We start from the raw sequence: 25,378 nt of genomic DNA, 5'->3' as shown, positions 1-25,378 counted from the left end.
CTGTCCACAGCTTGATTACTGACTGTAACTTAGTTTATCCTCACCTCTCTCCATCTTCTCTGTCCACAGCTTGATTACTGACTGGAACTTAGTTTATCCTGACCTCTCTCCATCTTCTCTGTCCACAGCTTGATTACTGACTGGAACTTAGTTTATCCTCACCTCTCTCCATCTTCTCTGTCCACAGCTTGATTACTGACTGGAACTTAGTTTATCCTGACCTCTCTCCATCTTCTCTGTCCACAGCTTGATTACTGACTGGAACTTAGTTTATCCTGACCTCTCCATCTTCTCTGTCCACAGCTTGATTACTGACTGGAACTTAGTTTATCCTGACCTCTCTCCATCTTCTCTGTCCACAGCTTGATTACTGACTGGAACTTAGTTTATCCTGACCTCTCTCCATCTTCTCTGTCCACAGCTTGATTACTGACTGTAACTTAGTTTATCCTGACCTCTCCATCTTCTCTGTCCACAGCTTGATTACTGACTGGAACTTAGTTTATCCTCACCTCTCCATCTTCTCTGTCCACAGCTTGATTACTGACTGGAACTTAGTTTATCCTCACCTCTCTCCATCTTCTCTGTCCACAGCTTGATTACTGACTGGAACTTAGTTTATCCTAACCTCTCCATCTTCTCTGTCCACAGCTTGATTACTGACTGGAACTTAGTTTATCCTCACCTCTCTCCATCTTCTCTGTCCACAGCTTGATTACTGACTGGAACTTAGTTTATCCTGACCTCTCTCCATCTTCTCTGTCCACAGCTTGATTACTGACTGGAACTTAGTTTATCCTCACCTCTCTCCATCTTCTCTGTCCACAGCTTGATTACTGACTGGAACTTAGTTTATCCTGACCTCTCTCCATCTTCTCTGTCCACAGCTTGATTACTGACTGTAACTTAGTTTATCCTCACCTCTCTCCATCTTCTCTGTCCACAGCTTGATTACTGACTGGAACTTAGTTTATCCTCACCTCTCTCCATCTTCTCTGTCCACAGCTTGATTACTGACTGGAACTTAGTTTATCCTTACCTCTCTCCATCTTCTCTGTCCACAGCTTGATTACTGACTGGAACTTAGTTTATCCTTACCTCTCTCCATCTTCTCTGTCCACAGCTTGATTACTGACTGGAACTTAGTTTATCCTTACCTCTCTCCATCTTCTCTGTCCACAGCTTGATTACTGACTGGAACTTAGTTTATCCTCACCTCTCTCCATCTTCTCTGTCCACAGCTTGATTACTGACTGTAACTTAGTTTATCCTGACCTCTCTCCATCTTCTCTGTCCACAGCTTGATTACTGACTGGAACTTAGTTTATCCTGACCTCCCTCCATCTTCTCTGTCCACAGCTTGATTACTGACTGGAACTTAGTTTATCCTCACCTCTCTCCATCTTCTCTGTCCACAGCTTGATTACTGACTGGAACTTAGTTTATCCTGACCTCTCTCCATCTTCTCTGTCCACAGCTTGATTACTGACTGGAACTTAGTTTATCCTTACCTCTCTCCATCTTCTCTGTCCACAGCTTGATTACTGACTGGAACTTAGTTTATCCTGACCTCCCTCCATCTTCTCTGTCCACAGCTTGATTACTGACTGGAACTTAGTTTATCCTGACCTCTCTCCATCTTCTCTGTCCACAGCTTGATTACTGACTGGAACTTAGTTTATCCTCACCTCTCTCCATCTTCTCTGTCCACAGCTTGATTACTGACTGGAACTTAGTTTATCCTGACCTCTCCATCTTCTCTGTCCACAGCTTGATTACTGACTGGAACTTAGTTTATCCTGACCTCTCTCCATCTTCTCTGTCCACAGCTTGATTACTGACTGGAACTTAGTTTATCCTGACCTCTCTCCATCTTCTCTGTCCACAGCTTGATTACTGACTGGAACTTAGTTTATCCTGACCTCTCTCCATCTTCTCTGTCCACAGCTTGATTACTGACTGGAACTTAGTTTATCCTCACCTCTCTCCATCTTCTCTGTCCACAGCTTGATTACTGACTGGAACTTAGTTTATCCTGACCTCTCTCCATCTTCTCTGTCCACAGCTTGATTACTGACTGGAACTTAGTTTATCCTGACCTCTCTCCATCTTCTCTGTCCTAGATTTTCTGAAGGCAGGACGTCTCCCTAGTGATTGGCTCTCTGCCCCAGCCCGCCTCTCCCAGGTCCCGCCCCCCTGTCTGTGGTCAAGCCAGAGGTTAGAGGTCAGCTTGGCTAACACCATAGGTGTCCGTCACATATTCCTGCTGGAGAACACTCAACACAACAGGCGCTTGGTGAAGAACTCCAAGGCCTCTTTTAGTAACTTGATAAACCTGTGGAGATCAGAAGGGGGCAGTAGAGCCCAGACTCTCAGTTAACACTGCTGGAATATTAACCCCAGAGCAAGGAGGAGACACTGCTTCTCAGAGGGAGACCCATCAGCATGGACCCAGTCCGACTGACTGGAACCAGAGGGAGACCCATCAGCATGGACCCAGTCCGACTGGAACCAGAGGGAGACCCATCAGCATGGACCCAGTCCGACTGGAACCAGAGGGAGACCCATCAGCATGGACCCAGTCCGACTGGAACCAGAGGGAGACCCATCAGCATGGACCCAGTCGGACTGGAACCAGAGGGAGACCCATCAGCATGGACCCAGTCGGACTGGAACCAGAGGGAGACCCATCAGCATGGACCCAGTCGGACTGGAACCAGAGGGAGACCCATCAGCATGGATCCAGTCTGGCTGGAACCAGAGGGAGACCCATCAGCATGGACCCAGTCGGACTGGAACCAGAGGGAGACCCATCAGCATGGACCCAGTCGGACTGGAACCAGAGGGAGACCCATCAGCATGGATCCAGTCTGGCTGGAACCAGAGGGAGACCCATCAGCATGGACCCAGTCGGACTGGAACCAGAGGGAGACCCATCAGCATGGACCCAGTCGGACTGGAACCAGAGGGAGACCCATCAGCATGGACCCAGTCGGACTGGAACCAGAGGGAGACCCATCAGCATGGACCCAGTCGGACTGGAACCAGAGGGAGACCCATCAGCATGGACCCAGTCGGACTGGAACCAGAGGGAGACCCATCAGCATGGACCCAGTCGGACTGACTGACTGGAACCAGAGGGAGACCCATCAGCATGGACCCAGTCTGTCTGGAACCAGAGGGAGACCCATCAGCATGGACCCAGTCGGACTGGAACCAGAGGGAGACCCATCAGCATGGACCCAGTCGGACTGGAACCAGAGGGAGACCCATCAGCATGGACCCAGTCGGACTGGAACCAGAGGGAGACCCATCAGCATGGACCCAGTCGGACTGGAACCGGAGGGAGACCCATCAGCATGGACCCAGTCGGACTGGAACCAGAGGGAGACCCATCAGCATGGACCCAGTCGGACTGGAACCAGAGGGAGACCCATCAGCATGGACCCAGTCTGTCTGGAACCAGAGGGAGACCCATCAGCATGGACCCAGTCGGACTGGAACCAGAGGGAGACCCATCAGCATGGACCCAGTCGGACTGGAACCAGAGGGAGACCCATCAGCATGGACCCAGTCGGACTGACTGACTGGAACTAGAGTTAACTAACCTGTGTCCTGGTGATGGGTTAACTAACCTGTGTCCTGGTGATGGGTTAACTAACCTGTGTCCTGGTGATGGGTTAACTAACCTGTGTCCTGGTGATGGGTTAACTAACCTGTGTCCTGGTGATGGGTTAACTAACCTGTGTCCTGGTGATGGGTTAACTAACCTGTGTCCTGGTGATGGGTTAACTAACCTGTCTCTGCAGCACCACGCCTGAAGGGGAGAGAACCAAGCGCAACCCAGCCAGACCTCCCCACTACCACCCCAACCCCCACCTGACCCAACCCCCACCTGAACCAACCCCCACTACCACCCCCACCCCAACCCCCACTACCATCCCAACCCCCACTACCACCCCAACCCCCACCTGACCCAACCCCCACCTGAACCAACCCCCACTACCACCCCCACCCCAACCCCCACTACCATCCCAACCCCCACTACCACCCCAACCCCCACCTGACCCAACCCCCACTACCACCCCCACCCCAACCCCCACTACCATCCCAACCCCCACTACCACCCCAACCCCCACCTGACCCAACCCCCACTACCACCCCAACCCCAACCCCAACCCCCACCTGAACCAACCCCCACTACCACCCCCACCCCAACCCCCACTACCATCCCAACCCCCACTACCACCCCAACCCCCACCTGACCCAACCCCCACTACCACCCCCACCCCAACCCCAACCCCCACCTGAACCAACCCCCACTACCACCCCCACCCCAACCCCCACTACCATCCCAACCCCCACTACCACCCCAACCCCCACCTGACCCAACCCCCACTACCACCCCCACCCCAACCCCCAACCCCCACCTGACCCCAACTACCACCCCCACCCCAACCCCCACCTGACCCCCACTACCACCCCCACCCCAACCCCCACCTGACCCCAACTACCACCCCCACCCCAACCCCCACCTGACCCCAACTACCACCCCAACCCCCACTACCACCCCAACCCCCACTACCACCCCAACCCCCACCTGACCCCAACCCCCACTCCACCCCAACCCCCGCCCCAACTCCCACTCCACCCCAACTACCACCACAACCCCCACTACCACCGCCAACCCCCACTACCACCGCCAACCCCCAACTGACCCCAACCCCCACCCCAACCCCCACCCCAACCACAGTCTCCTGACTGTGTTCTGCCTGCTCCTCTGTGGTCTCCTGACTCCTCCCTGCTCCTCAAGGCTGTTGCGGCATTCTTTATGAACCTCAGGTAAAGTGCTTTAGATGGACGGCTCCTCCAAGCCACTGGGGGCACTGTGATGTGTAGGATTTATTTGTATACAAACCAACCTGTATATATGTTCAGCTGTCACTGATGTTGCAGACATGAATCACTGTGTACAAACGGTCATGATGCGCTGTTGTAGATAATGTTAAAGGTGAATATTAAAGATTCAAGTCACTCTAACGGACAAAATGCCTTGTCTTTTTTTTTTTTTACATGCGTTGTCAACATTTGTTCAGCGGTTTTACTGAGCAGAGAAACTCTTTTGTTTGTGAGTTTGACCCCGTTGGGCTAGGTCAGTAACCACAGTAACCAACCACAGCCTAATGGAAGCCTGAACAGGAAGTTCACTACAGAGGGACTGAGTTGACGTCTCTACTAGTCTACTGACAGATGTGTTCTCACCGTCTGATCTTGTCCTTATAACGATCCACTGCTTTTAAACCCATGAAGGGTAGTGAGTTCACCCAGCTCCTCTCGGCTCAGTGTATATATAGACACTCTGTTCTGCTGAAGGGTAGTGAGTTCACCCAGCTCCTCTCAGCTCAGTGTATATATAGACACTCTGTTCTGTTGAAGGGTAGTGAGTTCACCCAGCTCCTCTCAGCTCAGTGTATATATAGACCCTCTGTTCTGTTGAAGGGTAGTGAGTTCACCCAGCTCCTCTCGGCTCAGTGTGTATATAGACACTCTGTTCTGTTGAAGGGTAGTGAGTTCACCCAGCTCCTCTCGGCTCAGTGTGTATATAGACACACTGTTCTGTTGAAGGGTAGTGAGTTCACCCAGCTCCTCTCGGCTCAGTGTGTATATAGACCCTCTGTTCTGTTGAAGGGTAGTGAGTTCACCCAGCTCCTCTCGACTCAGTGTGTATATAGACCCTCTGTTCTGTTGAAGGGTAGTGAGTTCACCCAGCTCCTCTCGGCTCAGTGTGTATATAGACACTCTGTTCTGTTGAAGGGTAGTGAGTTCACCCAGCTCCTCTCGGCTCAGTGTATATATAGACACTCTGTTCTGTTGAAGGGTAGTGAGTTCACCCAGCTCCTCTTGGCTCAGTGTGTATATAGACACTCTGTTCTGTTGAAGGGTAGTGAGTTCACCCAGCTCCTCTTGGCTCAGTGTGTATATAGACACTCTGTTCTGTTGAAGGGTAGTGAGTTCACCCAGCTCCTCTCGGCTCAGTGTATATATAGACCCTCTGTTCTGTTGAAGGGTAGTGAGTTCACCCAGCTCCTCTTGGCTCAGTGTGTATATAGACACTCTGTTCTGTTGAAGGGTAGTGAGTTCACCCAGCTCCTCTCGGCTCAGTGTGTATATAGACACTCTGTTCTGTTGAAGGGTAGTGAGTTCACCCAGCTCCTCTCGGCTCAGTGTGTATATAGACACACTGTTCTGTTGAAGGGTAGTGTGTTCACCCAGCTCCTCTCGGCTCAGTGTGTTTATAGACACTCTGTTCTGTTGAAGGGTAGTGAGTTCACCCAGCTCCTCTCGGCTCAGTGTGTATATAGACACTCTGTTCTGTTGAAGGGTAGTGAGTTCACCCAGCTCCTCTCGGCTCAGTGTGTATATAGACACTCTGTTCTGTTGAAGGGTAGTGAGTTCACCCAGCTCCTCTCGGCTCAGTGTGTATATAGACCCTCTGTTCTGTTGAAGGGTAGTGAGTTCACCCAGCTCCTCTCGGCTCAGTGTGTATATAGACCCTCTGTTCTGTTGAAGGGTAGTGAGTTCACCCAGCTCCTCTCGGCTCAGTGTATATATAGACACTCTGTTCTGTTGAAGGGTAGTGAGTTCACCCAGCTCCTCGGCTCAGTGTGTATATAGACCCTCTGTTCTGTTGAAGGGTAGTGAGTTCACCCAGCTCCTCTCGGCTCAGTGTGTATATAGACCCTCTGTTCTGTTGAAGGGTAGTGAGTTCACCCAGCTCCTCTCGGCTCAGTGTGTATATAGACACTCTGTTCTGTTGAAGGGTAGTGAGTTCACCCAGCTGTGTCGAGTGTTTAAAGGGGAAAAAAAACTGTTACTAATAACCATCTTCTACTGTACGTTGACAATTGGCCGGGATTCAATCCAATCCCGGTTTATAGGCATTGCTGCTTTTAAATGGGCACATTTTCAGTTGAGCCGACCGTGGTCTCCACAAACGGCAGAACATTGTCTTTTAACCCTTTAAATGGCACACCAAGAGAAAAATATCAGAAAAGGGTTCTGCAAAATATGTGTATTTAGCCTCAATATAGGTCATAAATGAATAATGTTTGTTTGCATGACTCAAACTGATAGATAATGCATCGCAAAGATCTCAACCAGCCGGTTGCCCAATTAGGGTAAACTCATTTTGTATTGGAATTTGCGTAGACTTTTTAAATCCATCAAAAAAATATATATACATTCATTTACATTGTCTGCTTCGTTTACTTATATTGGAAGATAGGCCTAGATAAATTAGGACTGATATCAAATATTAATAAAATATTATAGATTTGTGTGTCAAAATATGAATATTCACATGCATGTCAATTAATGCGTTTACAATTTTATACGCTTAGAATACGATAAAATGACATGTAATGAATGATATGGTGAAACATATTGAAGATAACAGGCAGACAGTAAATCATTATATGGATTTGGAAGGATTTTTGTATTTGCAGACAAACGTCCCGTAGCTATATTTCTCTATGGCCCATAATCACCAGCTTGGACTTCACAGCAGTCCTTTAATGGGCAACTCAATCACCTGGTACGGCAGATTATCACCAGCTTGGACTTCACAGCAGTCCTTTAATGGGCAACTCAATCACCTGGTACGGCAGATTATCACCAGCTTGGACTTCACAGCAGTCCTTTAATGGGCAACTCAATCACCTGGTACGGCAGATTTCTCAAGAGTTCTTCAAATTGTAAAACAACATATTAGTAATTGAATTCATTCTTAAATGATGTTTTAGAGATTCAACAACATTTTACAACCTTGTCATTTCCCATTTTTTAAACACATAATTAATACAATGTGTGGTAAATGATGTTCGGTTTGGCTCACGTTCACTTTCTGGTTTTCAACTATCTTTGAATGGGTGTTTTTAAAAAAATATGGGAGTACCGTAATTATCATTTTTACTAAATGGCTTGGTTGGTTGAGATGATAAAATATGCAAACAGTAGATTGCATCTTGGATGTAGTCTATCACAGTGCCATCCGTTTTGTCTCCAAAGCCCCATACACTACCCACCACTGTGACCTGTACGCTCTTGTTGGCTGGTCCTCACTACATGTTCGTCGTCAAACCCACTGGCTCCAGGCCATCTATAAATCACTGCTAGGCAAATCCCCGCCTTATCTTAGCTCATTGGTCACCATAGCAGCACCCACCCGTAGTCTGCGCTCCAGCAGGTATATCTCACTGGTCATCCCCAAAGCCAACACCTCCTTTGGCCGCCATTCCTTCCAGTTCTCTGCTGCCAATGACTGGAACGAATTGCAAAATTCTCTGAAGCTGGAGACTCTTATCTCCCTCAATAACTTTAAGCATCAGTTGTCAGAGCACCTTACCGATCACTGCACCTGTACACAGCCCATCTGAAATTAGCCCACCCAACTACCTCATCCCTATATTGTTATTTATTTTGCTCTTTTGCACCCCAGTATCTCTATTTGCACATAATCTCTTGCACATCTAGCATTCCAGTGTTAATACTATTGTAATTATTCTGCACTATAGCCTATTTATTGCCTTACCTCCATAACTTGCTACATTTGCACACACTGTATATATATTTTCTGTTGTATTTCTGACTTTATGTTTTTTACCCCATATGTAACTCTGTGTTGTTTTATTGCACTACTTTGCTTTATCTTGGCCAGGTCGCAGTTGTAAATGAGAACCTGTTCTCAACTGGCTTACCTGGTTAAATAAAGGTGAAATAAAAAAATAAAAATAAAAATAATGTTTAATTTCATTTTTAAAAATGAGTTTGCTGCCTGTTAAAGGGTTAAAATGTGCGGATGGTATTGAATCCCAGCCGATGTGTTGACGATATGGTTCAGATGGACTACTGTGCTACTGCAGCCATAATGTTGAGGGGTTCATCATCTACACAGGGACGAACTGAAGAGAGAGCTGATCTAATGTTGAGGGGTTCATCATCTACACAGGGATGAACTGAAGAGAGATCTGATCTAATGTTGAGGGGTTCATCATCTACACAGGGATGAACTGAAGAGAGATCTGATCTAATGTTGAGGGGTTCATCATCTACACAGGGATGAACTGAAGAGAGAGCTGATCTAATGTTGAGGGGTTCATCATCTACACAGGGACGAACTGAAGAGAGATCTGATCTAATGTTGAGGGGTTCATCATCTACACAGGGATGAACTGAAGAGAGAGCTGATCTAATGTTGAGGGGTTCATCATCTACACAGGGATGAACTGAAGAGAGAGCTGATCTAATGTTGAGGGGTTCATCATCTACACAGGGACGAACTGAAGAGAGATCTGATCTAATGTTGAGGGGTTCATCATCTACACAGGGATGAACTGAAGAGAGATCTGATCTAATGTTGAGGGGTTCATCATCTACACAGGGATGAACTGAAGAGAGATCTGATCTAATGTTGAGGGGTTCATCATCTACACAGGGATGAACTGAAGAGAGAGCTGATCTAATGTTGAGGGGTTCATCATCTACACAGGGATGAACTGAAGAGAGAGCTGATCTAATGTTGAGGGGTTCATCATCCACACAGGGATGAACTGGAGAGAGAGCTGATCTAATGTTGAGGGGTTCGTCATCTACACAGGGATGAACTGAAGAGAGAGCTGATCTAATGTTGAGGGGTTCATCATCTACACAGGGATGAACTGAAGAGAGAGCTGATCTAATGTTGAGGGGTTCATCATCTACACAGGGATGAACTGAAGAGAGAGCTGATCTAATGTTGAGGGGTTCATCATCTACACAGGGATGAACTGAAGAGAGAGCTGATCTAATGTTGAGGGGTTCATCATCTACACAGGGACGAACTGAAGAGAGAGCTGATCTAATGTTGAGGGGTTCATCATCTACACAGGGATGAACTGAAGAGAGAGCTGATCTTTTTGTAACGTTTAGAGGCAAGTATCAAGAATAAGATTAAGGAGTGCTGTAAGGATTTGGTCCCTCTGGTCATTACAGCTTCTAGAAAACACCGTGCCACAGACGGACAAACATGTAACTTGTACATTTGGTTCCTTTATCCTGTCTGTCAGTTTCTAGGACTGTCTGTGGACGTCATCTCTGCTTGTCATCCAAACCCCTCAAGCTCCTGTAGCTTTCAGCCACATCACAAATAAACACTTCATGCTAACAGACTCTGGTCCCTGGATGTATGTCTGTTCATCACACATGCAGAAAACCCTGTACACCATCACCATGCAGAAAACCCTGTACACCATGCAGAAAACCCTGTACACCATGCAGAAAACCCTGTACGCCATGCAGAAAACCCTGTACGCCATCACCATGCAGAAAACCCTGTACGCCATGCAGAAAACCCTGTACACCATCACCATGCAGAAAACCCTGTACACCATCACCATGCAGAAAACCCTGTACACCATCACCATGCAGAAAACCCTGTACACCATCACCATGCAGAAAACCCTGTACGCCATCACCATGCAGAAACCCCTGTACACCATCACCATGCAGAAAACCCTGTACACCATCACCATGCGTCAAACTCCAGTCCTTGAGGGCCTTGTGTCTGGGGTTTTAGCTCTTCCCTTGATTGATCAATTAAGGTCCTTAATTAGTTAGGAACTCCCCTCCCCAGGTTGTCTAATTTCAGAGAGCCACACCGGACGCTCTGGCGGAGGAGTAGGGTTGATCCGAGCGTTCTGACCTCACAACGGCAGTCAAGCACCCAAGCTAACTGGCTAACGTTGGCTAGCTTGCTAGCTTCTTACAGACACAATGAGAGAACAGCTCACTCTGACCATTTTACTCCCCCAAGCAGAGCTGGTTAGGCTGTTTTCATGTTATCTAGAGCGTTGGTAACTGGAACTGTGCTGCTGGCAACAATTTAATTATGTTTTTTTGCCGACGTTTACTGACACCGGTCATATTCAACGGGTGCTGCGCATTCATAAATTCATCAATTATGTCTCATGTCACCCCGCTCCTCCGCACACTCCACTGGCTTCCAGTTGAGGCTCGCATCTGCTACAAGACCATGGTGCTTGCCTATGGAGCTGTGAGGGGAACGGCACCTCCGTACCTTCAGGCTCTGATCAGACCCTACACCCAAACGAGGGCACTACGTTCATCCACCTCTGGCCTGCTGGCTCCCCTTCCTCTGCGGAAGCACAGTTCCCGCTCAGCCCAGTCAAAACTGTTCGCTGCTCTGGCACCCCAATGGTGGAACAAGCTCCCTCACGACGCCAGGACAGCGGAGTCACTCACCACCTTCCGGAGACACTTGAAACCCTACCTCTTTAAGGAATACCTTAAAGAACTTGACTGGCCTGCACAGAGCCCTGACCTCAACCCCATCGAACACCTTTGGGATGAATTGGAACGCCGACCGCGAGCCAGGCCTAATCGCCCAACATCAGTGCCCGACCTCACTAATGCTCTTGGCTGAATGGAAGCAAGTCCCCGCAGCAATGTTCCAACATCTAGTGGAAAGCCTTCCCAGAAGAGTGGAGGCTGTTATAGCAGCAAAGGGGGGACCAACTCCATATTAATGCCCATGATTTTGGAATGAGATGTTGGACGAGCAGGTGTCCACATCCTAGTGTATTAGCCACTATCAGTATCGAGCAGGTGTCCACATCCTAGTGTATTAGCCACTATCAGTATCGAGCAGGTGTCCCCATCTTAGTGTATTAGCCACTATCAGTATCGAGCAGGTGTCCCCATCCTAGTGTATTAGCCACTATCAGTATCGACCGTCGGAAGGCCTAACAACGGCACATATTCAACTGCCAGTTTACTGTTAGTTCCCTTTAGTTGGTATAGCCAACCGTTGACCTTCCTCTGTAAACGCCGTAGTTCCCTTTAGTTGGTATAGCCAACCGTTGACCTTCCTCTGTAAACGCCGTAGTTCCCTTTAGTTGGTATAGCCAACCGTTGACCTTCCTCTGTAAACGCCGTAGTTCCCTTTAGTTGGTATAGCCAACCGTTGACCTTCCTCTGTAAACGCCGTAGTTCCCTTTAGTTGGTATAGCCAACCGTTGACCTTCCTCTGTAAACGCCGTAGTTCCCTTTAGTTGGTATAGCCAACCGTTGACCTTCCTCTGTAAACGCCGTAGTTCCCTTTAGTTGGTATAGCCAACCGTTGACCTTCCTCTGTAAACGCCGTAGTTCCCTTTAGTTGGTATAGCCAACCGTTGACCTTCCTCTGTAAACGCCGTAGTTCCCTTTAGTTGGTATAGCCAACCGTTGACCTTCCTCTGTAAACGCCGTAGTTCCCTTTAGTTGGTATAGCCAACCGTTGACCTTCCTCTGTAAACGCCGTAGTTCCCTTTAGTTGGTATAGCCAACCGTTGACCTTCCTCTGTAAACGCCGTAGTTCCCTTTAGTTGGTATAGCCAACCGTTGACCTTCCTCTGTAAACGCCGTAGTTCCCTTTAGTTGGTATAGCCAACCGTTGACCTTCCTCTGTAAACGCCGTAGTTCCCTTTAGTTGGTATAGCCAACCGTTGACCTTCCTCTGTAAATGCCGTAGTTCCCTTTAGTTGGTATAGCCAACCGTTGACCTTCCTCTGTAAACGCCGTAGTTCCCTTTAGTTGGTATAGCCAACCGTTGACCTTCCTCTGTAAACGCCGTAGTTCCCTTTAGTTGGTATAGCCAACCGTTGACCTTCCTCTGTAAACGCCGTAGTTCCCTTTAGTTGGTATAGCCAACCGTTGACCTTCCTCTGTAAACGCCGTAGTTCCCTTTAGTTGGTATAGCCAACCGTTGACCTTCCTCTGTAAACGCCGTAGTTCCCTTTAGTTGGTATAGCCAACCGTTGACCTTCCTCTGTAAACGCCGTAGTTCCCTTTAGTTGGTATAGCCAACCGTTGACCTTCCTCTGTAAACGCCGTAGTTCCCTTTAGTTGGTATAGCCAACCGTTGACCTTCCTCTGTAAACGCCGTAGTTCCCTTTAGTTGGTATAGCCAACCGTTGACCTTCCTCTGTAAACGCCGTAGTTCCCTTTAGTTGGTATAGCCAACCGTTGACCTTCCTCTGTAAACGCCGTAGTTCCCTTTAGTTGGTATAGCCAACCGTTGACCTTCCTCTGTAAACGCCGTAGTTCCCTTTAGTTGGTATAGCCAACCGTTGACCTTCCTCTGTAAACGCCGTAGTTCCCTTTAGTTGGTATAGCCAACCGTTGACCTTCCTCTGTAAACGCCGTAGTTCCCTTTAGTTGGTATAGCCAACCGTTGACCTTCCTCTGTAAACGCCGTAGTTCCCTTTAGTTGGTATAGCCAACCGTTGACCTTCCTCTGTAAACGCCGTAGTTCCCTTTAGTTGGTATAGCCAACCGTTGACCTTCCTCTGTAAACGCCGTAGTTCCCTTTAGTTGGTATAGCCAACCGTTGACCTTCCTCTGTAAACGCCGTAGTTCCCTTTAGTTGGTATAGCCAACCGTTGACCTTCCTCTGTAAACGCCGTAGTTCCCTTTAGTTGGTATAGCCAACCGTTGACCTTCCTCTGTAAACGCCGTAGTTCCCTTTAGTTGGTATAGCCAACCGTTGACCTTCCTCTGTAAACGCCGTAGTTCCCTTTAGTTGGTATAGCCAACCGTTGACCTTCCTCTGTAAACGCCGTAGTTCCCTTTAGTTGGTATAGCCAACCGTTGACCTTCCTCTGTAAACGCCGTAGTTCCCTTTAGTTGGTATAGCCAACCGTTGACCTTCCTCTGTAAACGCCGTAGTTCCCTTTAGTTGGTATAGCCAACCGTTGACCTTCCTCTGTAAACGCTGTAGTTCCCTTTAGTTGGTATAGCCAACCGTTGACCTTCCTCTGTAAACGCCGTAGTTCCCTTTAGTTGGTATAGCCAACCGTTGACCTTCCTCTGTAAACGCCGTAGTTCCCTTTAGTTGGTATAGCCAACCGTTGACCTTCCTCTGTAAACGCCGTAGTTCCCTTTAGTTGGTATAGCCAACCGTTGACCTTCCTCTGTAAACGCCGTAGTTCCCTTTAGTTGGTATAGCCAACCGTTGACCTTCCTCTGTAAACGCCGTAGTTCCCTTTAGTTGGTATAGCCAACCGTTGACCTTCCTCTGTAAACGCCGTAGTTCCCTTTAGTTGGTATAGCCAACCGTTGACCTTCCTCTGTAAACGCCATAGTTCCCTTTAGTTGGTATAGCCAACCGTTGACCTTCCTCTGTAAACGCCGTAGTTCCCTTTAGTTGGTATAGCCAACCGTTGACCTTCCTCTGTAAACGCCGTAGTTCCCTTTAGTTGGTATAGCCAACCGTTGACCTTCCTCTGTAAACGCCGTAGTTCCCTTTAGTTGGTATAGCCAACCGTTGACCTTCCTCTGTAAACGCTGTAGTTCCCTTTAGTTGGTATAGCCAACCGTTGACCTTCCTCTGTAAACGCCGTAGTTCCCTTTAGTTGGTATAGCCAACCGTTGACCTTCCTCTGTAAACGCCGTAGTTCCCTTTAGTTGGTATAGCCAACCGTTGACCTTCCTCTGTAAACGCCGTAGTTCCCTTTAGTTGGTATAGCCAACCGTTGACCTTCCTCTGTAAACGCCGTCACGGCCGTGTGGTTGTTGCTAAGGATCATTAGTAACAGTTGATAATATATTTATGCAGAGCCTTAGACCGCTGCGTCAATACACATACACTATACAGTATATAGAGTTAGTATATAGTTTATAGAACAGAGTTAGTATATAGTTTATAGAACAGAGTTAGTATATCGTTTATAGTATAGAGTTAGTATATAGTTTATAGTATAGAGTTAGTATATAGTTTATAGAACAGAGTTAGTATATAGTTTATAGTATAGAGTTAGTATATAGTTTATAGAACAGAGTTAGTATATCGTTTATAGTATAGAGTTAGTATATAGTTTATAGTATAGAGTTAGTATATAGTTTATAGTATAGAGTTAGTATATAGTTTATAGAACAGAGTTAGTATATAGTTTATAGTATAGAGTTAGTATATAGTTTATAGTATAGAGTTAGTATATAGTTTATAGTATAGAGTTAGTATATAGTTTATAGAACAGAGTTAGTATATTGTTTATAGTATAGAGTTAGTATATAGTTTATAGAACAGAGTTAGTATATAGTTTATAGTATAGAGTTAGTATATAGTTTATAGTATAGAGTTAGTATACAGTTTATAGAACACAGTTAGTATATAGTTTATAGTATAGAGTTAGTATACAGTTTATAGTATAGAGTTAGTATATAGTTTATAGTATAGAGTTAGTATATAGTTTATAGAACAGAGTTAGTATATAGTTTATAGTATAGAGTTAGTATATAGTTTATAGTATAGAGTTAGTATATAGTTTATAGTATAGAGTTAGTATATAGTTTATAGAACAGAGTTAGTATATTGTTTATAGTATAGAGTTAGTATATAGTTTATAGAACAGAGTTAGTATATAGTTTATAGTATAGAGTTAGTATATAGTTTATAGTATAGAGTTAGTATACAGTTTATAGAACAGAGTTAGTATATAGTTTATAGTATAGAGTTAGTATACAGTTTATAGTATAGAGTTAGTATATAGTTTATAGTATAGAGTTAGTATATAGTTTATAGAACAGAGTTAGTACAGTTAGTATATATATATCCATTTTAATTCCAGGTTGTAAGGCAACAAAATAGGAAAAATGCCAAGGGGGGTGAATACTTTCGCAAGCACCTGTACCTAGCTCTTATCAATAGCTCTTATCAATAGATCTTATCAAGTTGTAAATTACAGTGCATGGAGAATGGTGTTTTGTCTATCGGGAACAATAAAGTAGATGTTGTTCCACTTGGAACCGACAGGTTGGTCGACCTTATTCATCACAAGTAAAGGTGGTGGAAATATGAGGGAATTAAGTCCAGGTCAGAATACAGAATCTGTAGACACACATTTACATTTTAGTCATTTAGCAGACGCTCTTATCCAGAGCGACTTACAGTTAGTGAGTGCATACATGATTTTATTAATTTTTTCATACATACCCCGTGGGAATCGAACCCACAACCCTGGCGTTGCAAACGCCATGCTCTACCAACTGAGCTACATCCCTGCCGGCCATTCCCTCCCCTACCCTGGACGACGCTGGGCCAATTGTGCGCCGCCCCATGGGTCTCCCGGTCGCGGCCGGCTACGACAGAGCCTGGATTCGAACCAGGATCTCTAGTGGCACAGCTAGCACTGCGATGCAGATACACCTCCACCACACCTCCATTAATACAGTGTATCTGTAGACACACCTCCACCACACCTTCATTAATACAGTGTATCTGTAGACACACCTCCACCACACCTTCATTAATACAGTGTATCTGTAGACACACCTCCTCCACACCTTCATTAATACAGTGTATCTATAGACACACCTCCACCACACCTTCATTAATACAGTGTATCTGCAGACACACCTCCACCACACCTTCATTAATACAGTGTATCTATAGACACACCTCCACCACACCTTCATTAATACAGTGTATCTGTAGACACACCTCCTCCACACCTTCATTTATTAGATCTCCACCTCTAATGAATAGCAGGTTATAGTGCTGTTGTAATGCTTCAGTTCAAGGTCTGATACGTAGAGAGGAAAGTCCATCAAAAGGGAAATACGTTCCATTTACAGGCACTGAACTCGGGTTGGAATTACGCCCCCAGGAACCTAACTAAACTGGAATAGAGCTATCTGAATTTGTCCAATAAAAACTCTAATTTTCGTTCCAAAAACGCAGCGGTCTGCTACGGTTTGGACTAATGATTACCTTACCCCCGGCTAGTGATTACCTTACCCCCGGCTAGTGATTACCTTACCCCCGGCTAGTGATTACCTTACCCCCGGCTAGTGATTACCTTACCCCCGGCTAGTGATTGCCTTACCCCCGGCTAGTGATTGCCTTACCCCCGGCTAGTGATTACCTTACCCCCGGCTAGTGATTACCGTACCCCCGGCTAGTGATTACCTTACCCCCGGCTAGGGATTACCTTACCCCCGGCTAGTGATCACCTTACCCCCGGCTAGTGATTACCGTACCCCCGGCTAGTGATTACCTTACCCCCGGCTAGTGATTACCGTACCCCCGGCTAGTGATTACCTTACCCCCGGCTAGTGATTACCTTACCCCCGGCTAGTGATTACCTTACCCCCGGCTAGTGATTACCGTACCCCCGGCTAGTGATTACCTTACCCCCGGCTAGTGATTACCTTACCCCCGGCTAGTGATTACCTTACCCCCGGCTAGTGATTACCGTACCCCCGGCTAGTGATTACCGTACCCCCGGCTAGTGATTACCTTACCCCCGGCTAGTGATTACCGTACATTCTGTACATTCAGCCTTACATTCTGGCACAGAGACTCATTCTGGACTTTTCCTTAGATGGGGGGCTGGTTTTGTGGCTGTTGGACTTCCTGAGCCAACGCTCACAGCGAGTCAAAATAGGTCCCCATGTGTCGGATATACGCAATACCAACACAGGCTCTCCTCAGGGATGTGTTTTGTCCCCACTTCTGTACATCTTGTACACTAATAGTTGTACTAGTTCCCATACTGACAGACACCTCGTTAAGTTCGCTGATGACACTGCCTTGATCAGCCTGTTGCATGATGACGAGGAACATCATGGCCCGGTCCTAGATGACTTTGTAGAGTGGTGTGAGGAATCACACTTGGTCCTCAATACTAACAAGACCAAAGAGATGTGCATAGACTTCAGGAAGCGTACAACACCTACCTCTGCAACATCTATCAGAGGCCAGAATATAGAAATTGTAGAGGAATATAAATATCTGGGTGTCTTTTTGGACAGTAAGCTTCAGTGGAGTAAATGTACAGACCAGATCTACAAAAAGAGCCAACAGAGACTGTACGTTCTAAAAAAGTTGGGTTCTTTTAATATAGACTGTACTATATTGACTCTGTTTTACAAATCCTTTATTGAGAGTATTTTAACTTTTTGTATTGTTTGTTGGTTTGGCAATGCCACTGTCAGTCAGAGAAACATGCTGAGAAGGATTATTACCACAGCAAGTAAGGTACTTGGAGTCAAACAGACAGGCCTGGATGAGATCTTTAAGGTCAGGGCCCTCCGTAAGGCTCACAAAATCATTTTAGACCCAAGTCACCCTCTGTACCTGGACTTTGAATTACTCCCCTCTGGGCGTAGGTATAGGGCACCCCTCAGCAGGAAAAATAGAACGAGACAATAATTTGTGCCAGGTGTGATATCCCTCTTAAATAGCTCGGGCAAATGTTCCCATTGACCCCGTAAGGCCAGCAGGCTAGTCTTTGTTTTAAATGTTTTATTTCTTATTTCTTACTTTTATTGGTGCGTGACTGTTATTGAAAGTTGTATTGTCAATCTTGTTTTGTATTTAACGCCACTTTAAATGTGTACATGACACTGCAACAAAATTTCCCCATGGGGACAATAAAGTAAGTAAGTAAGTACCCCCGGCTAGTGATTACCGTACCCCCGGCTAGTGATTACCGTACCCCCGGCTAGTGATTACCGTACCCCCGGCTAGTGATTACCTTACCCCCGGCTAGTGATTACCTTACCCCCGGCTAGTGATTACCGTACCCCCGGCTAGTGATTACCTTACCCCCGGCTAGTGATTACCGTACCCCCGGCTAGTGATTACCGTACCCCCGGCTAGTGATTACCTTACCCCCGGCTAGTGATTACTGTACCCCCGGCTAGTGATTACCGTACCCCCGGCTAGTGATTACCTTACCCCCGGCTAGTGATTACCTTACCCCCGGCTAGTGATTACCGTACCCCCGGCTAGTGATTACCTTACCCCCGGCTAGTGATTACCTTACCCCCGGCTAGTGATTACCGTACCCCCGGCTAGTGATTACCTTACCCCCGGCTAAGCATTTCACGACACAAAGTAAGACTCATCCTCTTTATTGAAGCACTTGACTGCCAGGGACTCACTTGGTGTGGAATTAATACCAAGAGTCTATGGCAACATCAAACCCAAAACAACAATATATCCAGTACATACAACACTGTACTGTGAAATGAATACAAATGCTGGAATGGTTATTCATACAGTATGTCCTCTTTCTAATAAAATATGATGAAACAAAAAGAAAAGCAATGTTGCTTTTGCTACATGGTGCAAAATTAAATTATTTACAATATCAAAGTACAAATTTACCCATAAAGCTGTATCGAAGGATTAATGTTTTGATGAAGAACTACTACAAAATGTTTATAAGATTAAGTTCCAATGGTTCTCTCTCCGAGACCTGTTCTCTGATTGGTTCAGGAGGAGGAAGTGGAGGAGGAGGTGGTGTGAACGGGGAGTTTTACATCTTGCTCTGTTTAACTTCTTGGTTGTGTTGCTCAGCAACAGAATAGCTCTTGTTGTTGTCAGAAGCCTTGCTGTTGTTGCTGCAGTCTGAGTCTTTACTCTCCATCTTAACGCTATCTCTCTTCTTCTTCTCCTCTGGCTCGTGTTGCAGCTGGCTGAACTTGGCCTCGATCTCCGCTGGGTCAGTGTAGGTGTAGAAATAGGACATGACGGCGAACACAATACACACCGCCACAAGGAGAGAGGCAAACAGGATGTACTCTGCCCACTGGAACACACAGGGGTTAATATCAGTACTCTGCCCACTGGAACACACAGGGGTTAATATCAGTACTCTGTCCACTGGAACACACAGGGGTTAATATCAGTACTCTGTCCACTGGAACACACAGGGGTTAATATCAGTACTCTGTCCACTGGAAGACACAGGGGTTAATATCAGTACTCTGTCCACTGGAAGACACAGGGGATAATATCAGTACTCTGTCCACTGGAAGACACCGGGGTTAATATCAGTACTCTGTCCACTGGAAGACACCGGGGTTAATATCAGTACTCTGTCCACTGGAAGACACAGGGGTTAATATCAGTACTCTGTCCACTGGAACACACAGGGGTTAATATCAGTACTCTGTCCACTGGAAGACACAGGGGTTAATATCAGTACTCTGTCCACTGGAACACACAGGGGTTAATATCAGTACTCTGCCCACTGGAACACACAGGGGTTAATATCAGTACTCTGTCCACTGGAAGACACAGGGGTTAATATCAGTACTCTGCCCACTGGAAGACACAGGGGTTAATATCAGTACTCTGTCCACTGGAACACACAGGGGTTAATATCAGTACTCTGTCCACTGGAACACACAGGGGTTAATATCAGTACTCTGTCCACTGGAAGACACAGGGGTTAATATCAGTACTCTGTCCACTGGAAGACACAGGGGTTAATATCAGTACTCTGCCCACTGGAAGACACAGGGGTTAATATCAGTACTCTGTCCACTGGAACACACAGGGGTTAATATCAGTACTCTGTCCACTGGAACACACAGGGGTTAATATCAGTACTCTGTCCACTGGAACACACAGGGGTTAATATCAGTACTCTGTCCACTGGAAGACACGGGTTAATATCAGTACTCTGTCCATGTAAACACACAGGGGTTAATATCAGTACTCTGTCCACTGGAAGACACAGGGGTTAATATCAGTACTCTGTCCACTGGAAGACACAGGGGTTAATATCAGTACTCTGTCCACTGGAAGACACAGGGGTTAATATCAGTACTCTGTCCACTGGAACACACAGGGGTTAATATCAGTACTCTGTCCACTGGAACACACAGGGGTTAATATCAGTACTCTGTCCACTGGAAGACACAGGGGTTAATATCAGTACTCTGTCCACTGGAAGACACAGGGGTTAATATCAGTACTCTGTCCACTGGAAGACACAGGGGTTAATATCAGTACTCTGCCCACTGGAAGACACAGGGGTTAATATCAGTACTCTGTCCACTGGAACACACAGGGGTTAATATCAGTACTCTGTCCACTGGAACACACAGGGGTTAATATCAGTACTCTGTCCACTGGAAGACACAGGGGTTAATATCAGTACTCTGTCCACTGGAAGACACAGGGGTTAATATCAGTACTCTGCCCACTGGAAGACACAGGGGTTAATATCAGTACTCTGTCCACTGGAACACACAGGGGTTAATATCAGTACTCTGTCCACTGGAACACACAGGGGTTAATATCAGTACTCTGTCCACTGGAACACACAGGGGTTAATATCAGTACTCTGTCCACTGGAAGACACGGGTTAATATCAGTACTCTGTCCATGTAAACACACAGGGGTTAATATCAGTACTCTGTCCACTGGAAGACACAGGGGTTAATATCAGTACTCTGTCCACTGGAAGACACAGGGGTTAATATCAGTACTCTGTCCACTGGAAGACACAGGGGTTAATATCAGTACTCTGTCCACTGGAACACACAGGGGTTAATATCAGTACTCTGTCCACTGGAACACACAGGGGTTAATATCAGTACTCTGTCCACTGGAAGACACAGGGGTTAATATCAGTACTCTGTCCACTGGAAGACACAGGGGTTAATATCAGTACTCTGCCCACTGGAAGACACAGGGGTTAATATCAGTACTCTGTCCACTGGAACACACAGGGGTTAATATCAGTACTCTGTCCACTGGAACACACAGGGGTTAATATCAGTACTCTGTCCACTGGAACACACAGGGGTTAATATCAGTACTCTGTCCACTGGAAGACACAGGGGTTAATATCAGTACTCTGTCCATGGGAACACACAGGGGTTAATATCAGTACTCTGTCCACTGGAAGACACAGGGGTTAATATCAGTACTCTGTCCACTGGAAGACACAGGGGTTAATATCAGTACTCTGTCCACTGGAACACACAGGGGTTAATATCAGTACTCTGTCCACTGGAAGACACAGGGGTTAATATCAGTACTCTGTCCACTGGAACACACAGGGGTTAATATCAGTACTCTGTCCACTGGAAGACACAGGGGTTAATATCAGTACTCTGTCCACTGGAACACACAGGGGTTAATATCAGTACTCTGCCCACTGGAACACACAGGGGTTAATATCAGTACTCTGTCCACTGGAACACACAGGGGTTAATATCAGTACTCTGTCCACTGGAAGACACAGGGGTTAATATCAGTACTCTGCCCACTGGAAGACACAGGGGTTAATATCAGTACTCTGTCCACTGGAAGACACAGGGGTTAATATCAGTACTCTGTCCACTGGAAGACACAGACCCCAGGGTTTAGATATCAATGAACTTAGGCCAAATCTGACCTCGGTACAGTGGTCAGTATTGTTTAGGGGGTTGTATAGGGTTCTAGAGGTTAGAAGAGATGTAGTAACCTGATCTGGGAGCTGTGCTGCCTCGGCCACAATCAGCACTATGATGTTGCCCACGGCGACGGTGAACAGCCAACCAGCCTGCAGTACCGACTTCATGTTGCTAGGCGCCTGCGGAACAAGAAGAGATGTGCACAAGATTTTGGGGTTGAGATGAGAATTTAAACTTAATTGACAAAAGAAACAGATCTTAGTTGAGCTATGTTTGGATGAAAGAGAAGTTAAAGGCTAGTGTGACGGGACAGAGTGTCGCCCCCTACCTGTGAGTAGGAGAACTCCAGGCCAGTCACAGAGAACACCACCTCTCCAGCTGTCATGAGGAAGTACTGAGGGATCTGCCAGCCCATGTGGATGGTATTGGGCTTGATGTCTTCTATCACCTGGATGGCCTGCCAACACTGGACACAGTAATCAACACATTCATCACCGTTACTACACAGTGGACACACGGCAAACAACAGAAAAAAACATGCTTTAAAACCCTGCCAAACAGCTCAACATGGGCCTTCAACAACGCAATCACACACAGCGCGTTGCTAGGGTGGTTAGGTGTAGGGGTTAAAGGTTAGAGGACTTACATCAGGGCTGACGATGTCGAATGTGGACGGTATGACGAGGGTGAAGGCGCTGCCAAAGCCCAGCTCTTTAGAGTACAGACATGATGCACCAGCACGGTCCATGATGGTAAACCCTGCCCTGGGACACACAACAACCAATCAGAACACACTCACTAAAGCTCTCTCTCTCTCTCTCTCTCTCTCTCCTCTCTCTCCTCTCTCTCTCTCTCTCTCTCTCTCTCTCTCTCTCTCTCTCTCTCTCTCTCTCTCGCTCTCTCTCTCTGTGTCTCTCTCTCTCTCTCTCTCGCTCTCTCTCTCTCTCTCTCTCTCTCTCTCTTCTCTCTCTCTCTCTCTCTCTCTCTCTCTCTCTCTCTCTCTCTCTCTCTCTCTCTCTCTCTCTCTCTCTCTCGCTCTCTCTCTCTCTCTCTCTCTCTCTCAGCTGTACAGTATGAATGTGTGTTGATATAAATAATTATAAAGCAGAAAGCCACTCACTTTCCCTGTGGAACCAGACTGTAGTTGGAGACAGACAGAGGAGCGATGTCACCGACTCCCAGCGTAACATTCAAGGCACTGCCCAAACCATTCACAAATCTACAACATGGAAGAGGAGAACAACAGGCCAGGAACACTTTAGCTGGATAACTCATTGACCCTGCTTTGGAGTAGACCCCTGACCCTAACCACTACGGGGACTGTTGGTAACACTCAGGGTCCTGACCCTAACCACTACTGGGACTGTTGGTAACACTCGGGGTCCTGACCCTAACCACTACTGGGACTGTTGGTAACACTCAGGGTCCTGACCCTAACCACTACTGGGACTGTTGGTAACACTCGGGGCCCTGACCCTAACCACTACGGGGACTGTTGGTAACACTCGGGGCCCTGACCCTAACCACTACTGGGACTGTTGGTAACACTCGGGGCCCTGACCCTAACCACTACTGGGACTGTTGGTAACACTCGGGGTCCTGACCCTAACCACTACTGGGACTGTTGGTAACACTCAGGGTCCTGACCCTAACCACTACTGGGACTGTTGGTAACACTCGGGGTCCTGACCCTAACCACTACTGGGACTGTTGGTAACACTCAGGGTCCTGACCCTAACCACTACTGGGACTGTTGGTAACACTCGGGGTCCTGACCCTAACCACTACGGGGACTGTTGGTAACACTCAGGGTCCTGACCCTAACCACTACTGGGACTGTTGGTAACACTCGGGGCCCTGACCCTAACCACTACGGGGACTGTTGGTAACACTCAGGGTCCTGACCCTAACCACTACGGGGACTGTTGGTAACACTCGGGGTCCTGACCCTAACCACTACTGGGACTGTTGGTAACACTCGGGGTCCTGACCCTAACCACTACGGGGACTGTTGGTAACACTCGGGGTCCTGACCCTAACCACTACTGGGACTGTTGGTAACACTCGGGGCCCTGACCCTAACCACTACGGGGACTGTTGGTAACACTCAGGGTCCTGACCCTAACCACTACTGGGACTGTTGGTAACACTCGGGGCCCTGACCCTAACCACTACGGGGACTGTTGGTAACACTCAGGGTCCTGACCCTAACCACTACTGGGACTGTTGGTAACACTCGGGGCCCTGACCCTAACCACTACGGGGACTGTTGGTAACACTCAGGGTCCTGACCCTAACCACTACTGGGACTGTTGGTAACACTCGGGGTCCTGACCCTAACCACTACTGGGACTGTTGGTAACACTCAGGGTCCTGACCCTAACCACTACTGGGACTGTTGGTAACACTCGGGGTCCTGACCCTAACCACTACTGGGACTGTTGGTAACACTCAGGGTCCTGACCCTAACCACTACTGGGTCTGTTGGTAACACTCGGGGTCCTGACCCTAACCACTACTGGGTCTGTTGGTAACACTCGGGGTCCTGACCCTAACCACTACTGGGACTGTTGGTAACACTCAGGGTCCTGACCCTAACCACTACTGGGTCTGTTGGTAACACTCGGGGTCCTGACCCTAACCACTACTGGGACTGTTGGTAACACTCAGGGTCCTGACCCTAACCACTACTGGGTCTGTTGGTAACACTCGGGGTCCTGACCCTAACCACTACTGGGTCTGTTGGTAACACTCGGGGTCCTGACCCTAACCACTACTGGGACTGTTGGTAACACTCGGGGTCCTGACCCTAACCACTACTGGGTCTGTTGGTAACACTCGGGGTCCTGACCCTAACCACTACGGGGTCTGTTGTAACTGACCTGATGGCGTTCATGCCCTCATCTGGCTTCTTGCTCAAGTCGTAAACCTGAAGAGAGAAGAAGACGAGAAGGAAACAGGAGGGGATGTTACATTCCTTAGTGGCTGATAGACTGATATCAACAACCGACATAGTGGCTGATAGACTGATATCAACAACAGACAGAGTGGCTGATAGACTGATATCAACAACATGTATAGTGGCTGATAGACTGATATCAACAACATGTATAGTGGCTGATAGACTGATATCAACAACATGTAT

The 25,378-nt window shown here is 47.2% G+C and overlaps 1 protein-coding gene across 1 annotated transcript; it reads right to left on the bottom strand.

The window, feature by feature from the left end:
• Positions 1-18,936: 18,936 nt before the first annotated feature.
• On the bottom strand, positions 18,937-25,157 carry LOC311114559 (solute carrier family 15 member 1-like). The gene is made up of 6 exons (XM_084189799.1): positions 25,116-25,157; positions 23,354-23,452; positions 22,880-22,997; positions 22,562-22,699; positions 22,305-22,412; positions 18,937-19,631 (listed from the first exon to the last, which is right to left on the bottom strand). The coding sequence occupies exons 1-6, from the start codon at positions 25,127-25,129 to the stop codon at positions 19,359-19,361; spliced, it is 750 nt and encodes a 249-aa protein (XP_084045925.1). The 5' UTR covers positions 25,130-25,157; the 3' UTR covers positions 18,937-19,358.
• Between the last annotated feature and the right edge of the window lie 221 nt (positions 25,158-25,378).

The sequence above is a fragment of the Coregonus lavaretus genome, assembly GCF_964263955.1.
Source record: "Coregonus lavaretus genome assembly, contig: HAP1_SCAFFOLD_1212, whole genome shotgun sequence".
Lineage (NCBI taxonomy): Eukaryota > Metazoa > Chordata > Actinopteri > Salmoniformes > Salmonidae > Coregonus > Coregonus lavaretus.
Note: the sequence above shows the minus strand (reverse complement) of the source record. Positions and strands in the feature narration are given on the sequence as shown.

What these genes read in the sequence shown, in the direction of transcription:
- LOC311114559 (XM_084189799.1), bottom strand. An exon ending in AGTCTGGTTCCACAGGGAAA is followed by an intron (nt 22,998 to 23,353) that starts GTGAGTGGCTTT and finishes TGTGTGTCCCAG; the next exon opens with GGCAGGGTTTACCATCATGG. An exon ending in TGGAGTTCTCCTACTCACAG is followed by an intron (nt 22,413 to 22,561) that starts GTAGGGGGCGAC and finishes CTTGTTCCGCAG; the next exon opens with GCGCCTAGCAACATGAAGTC.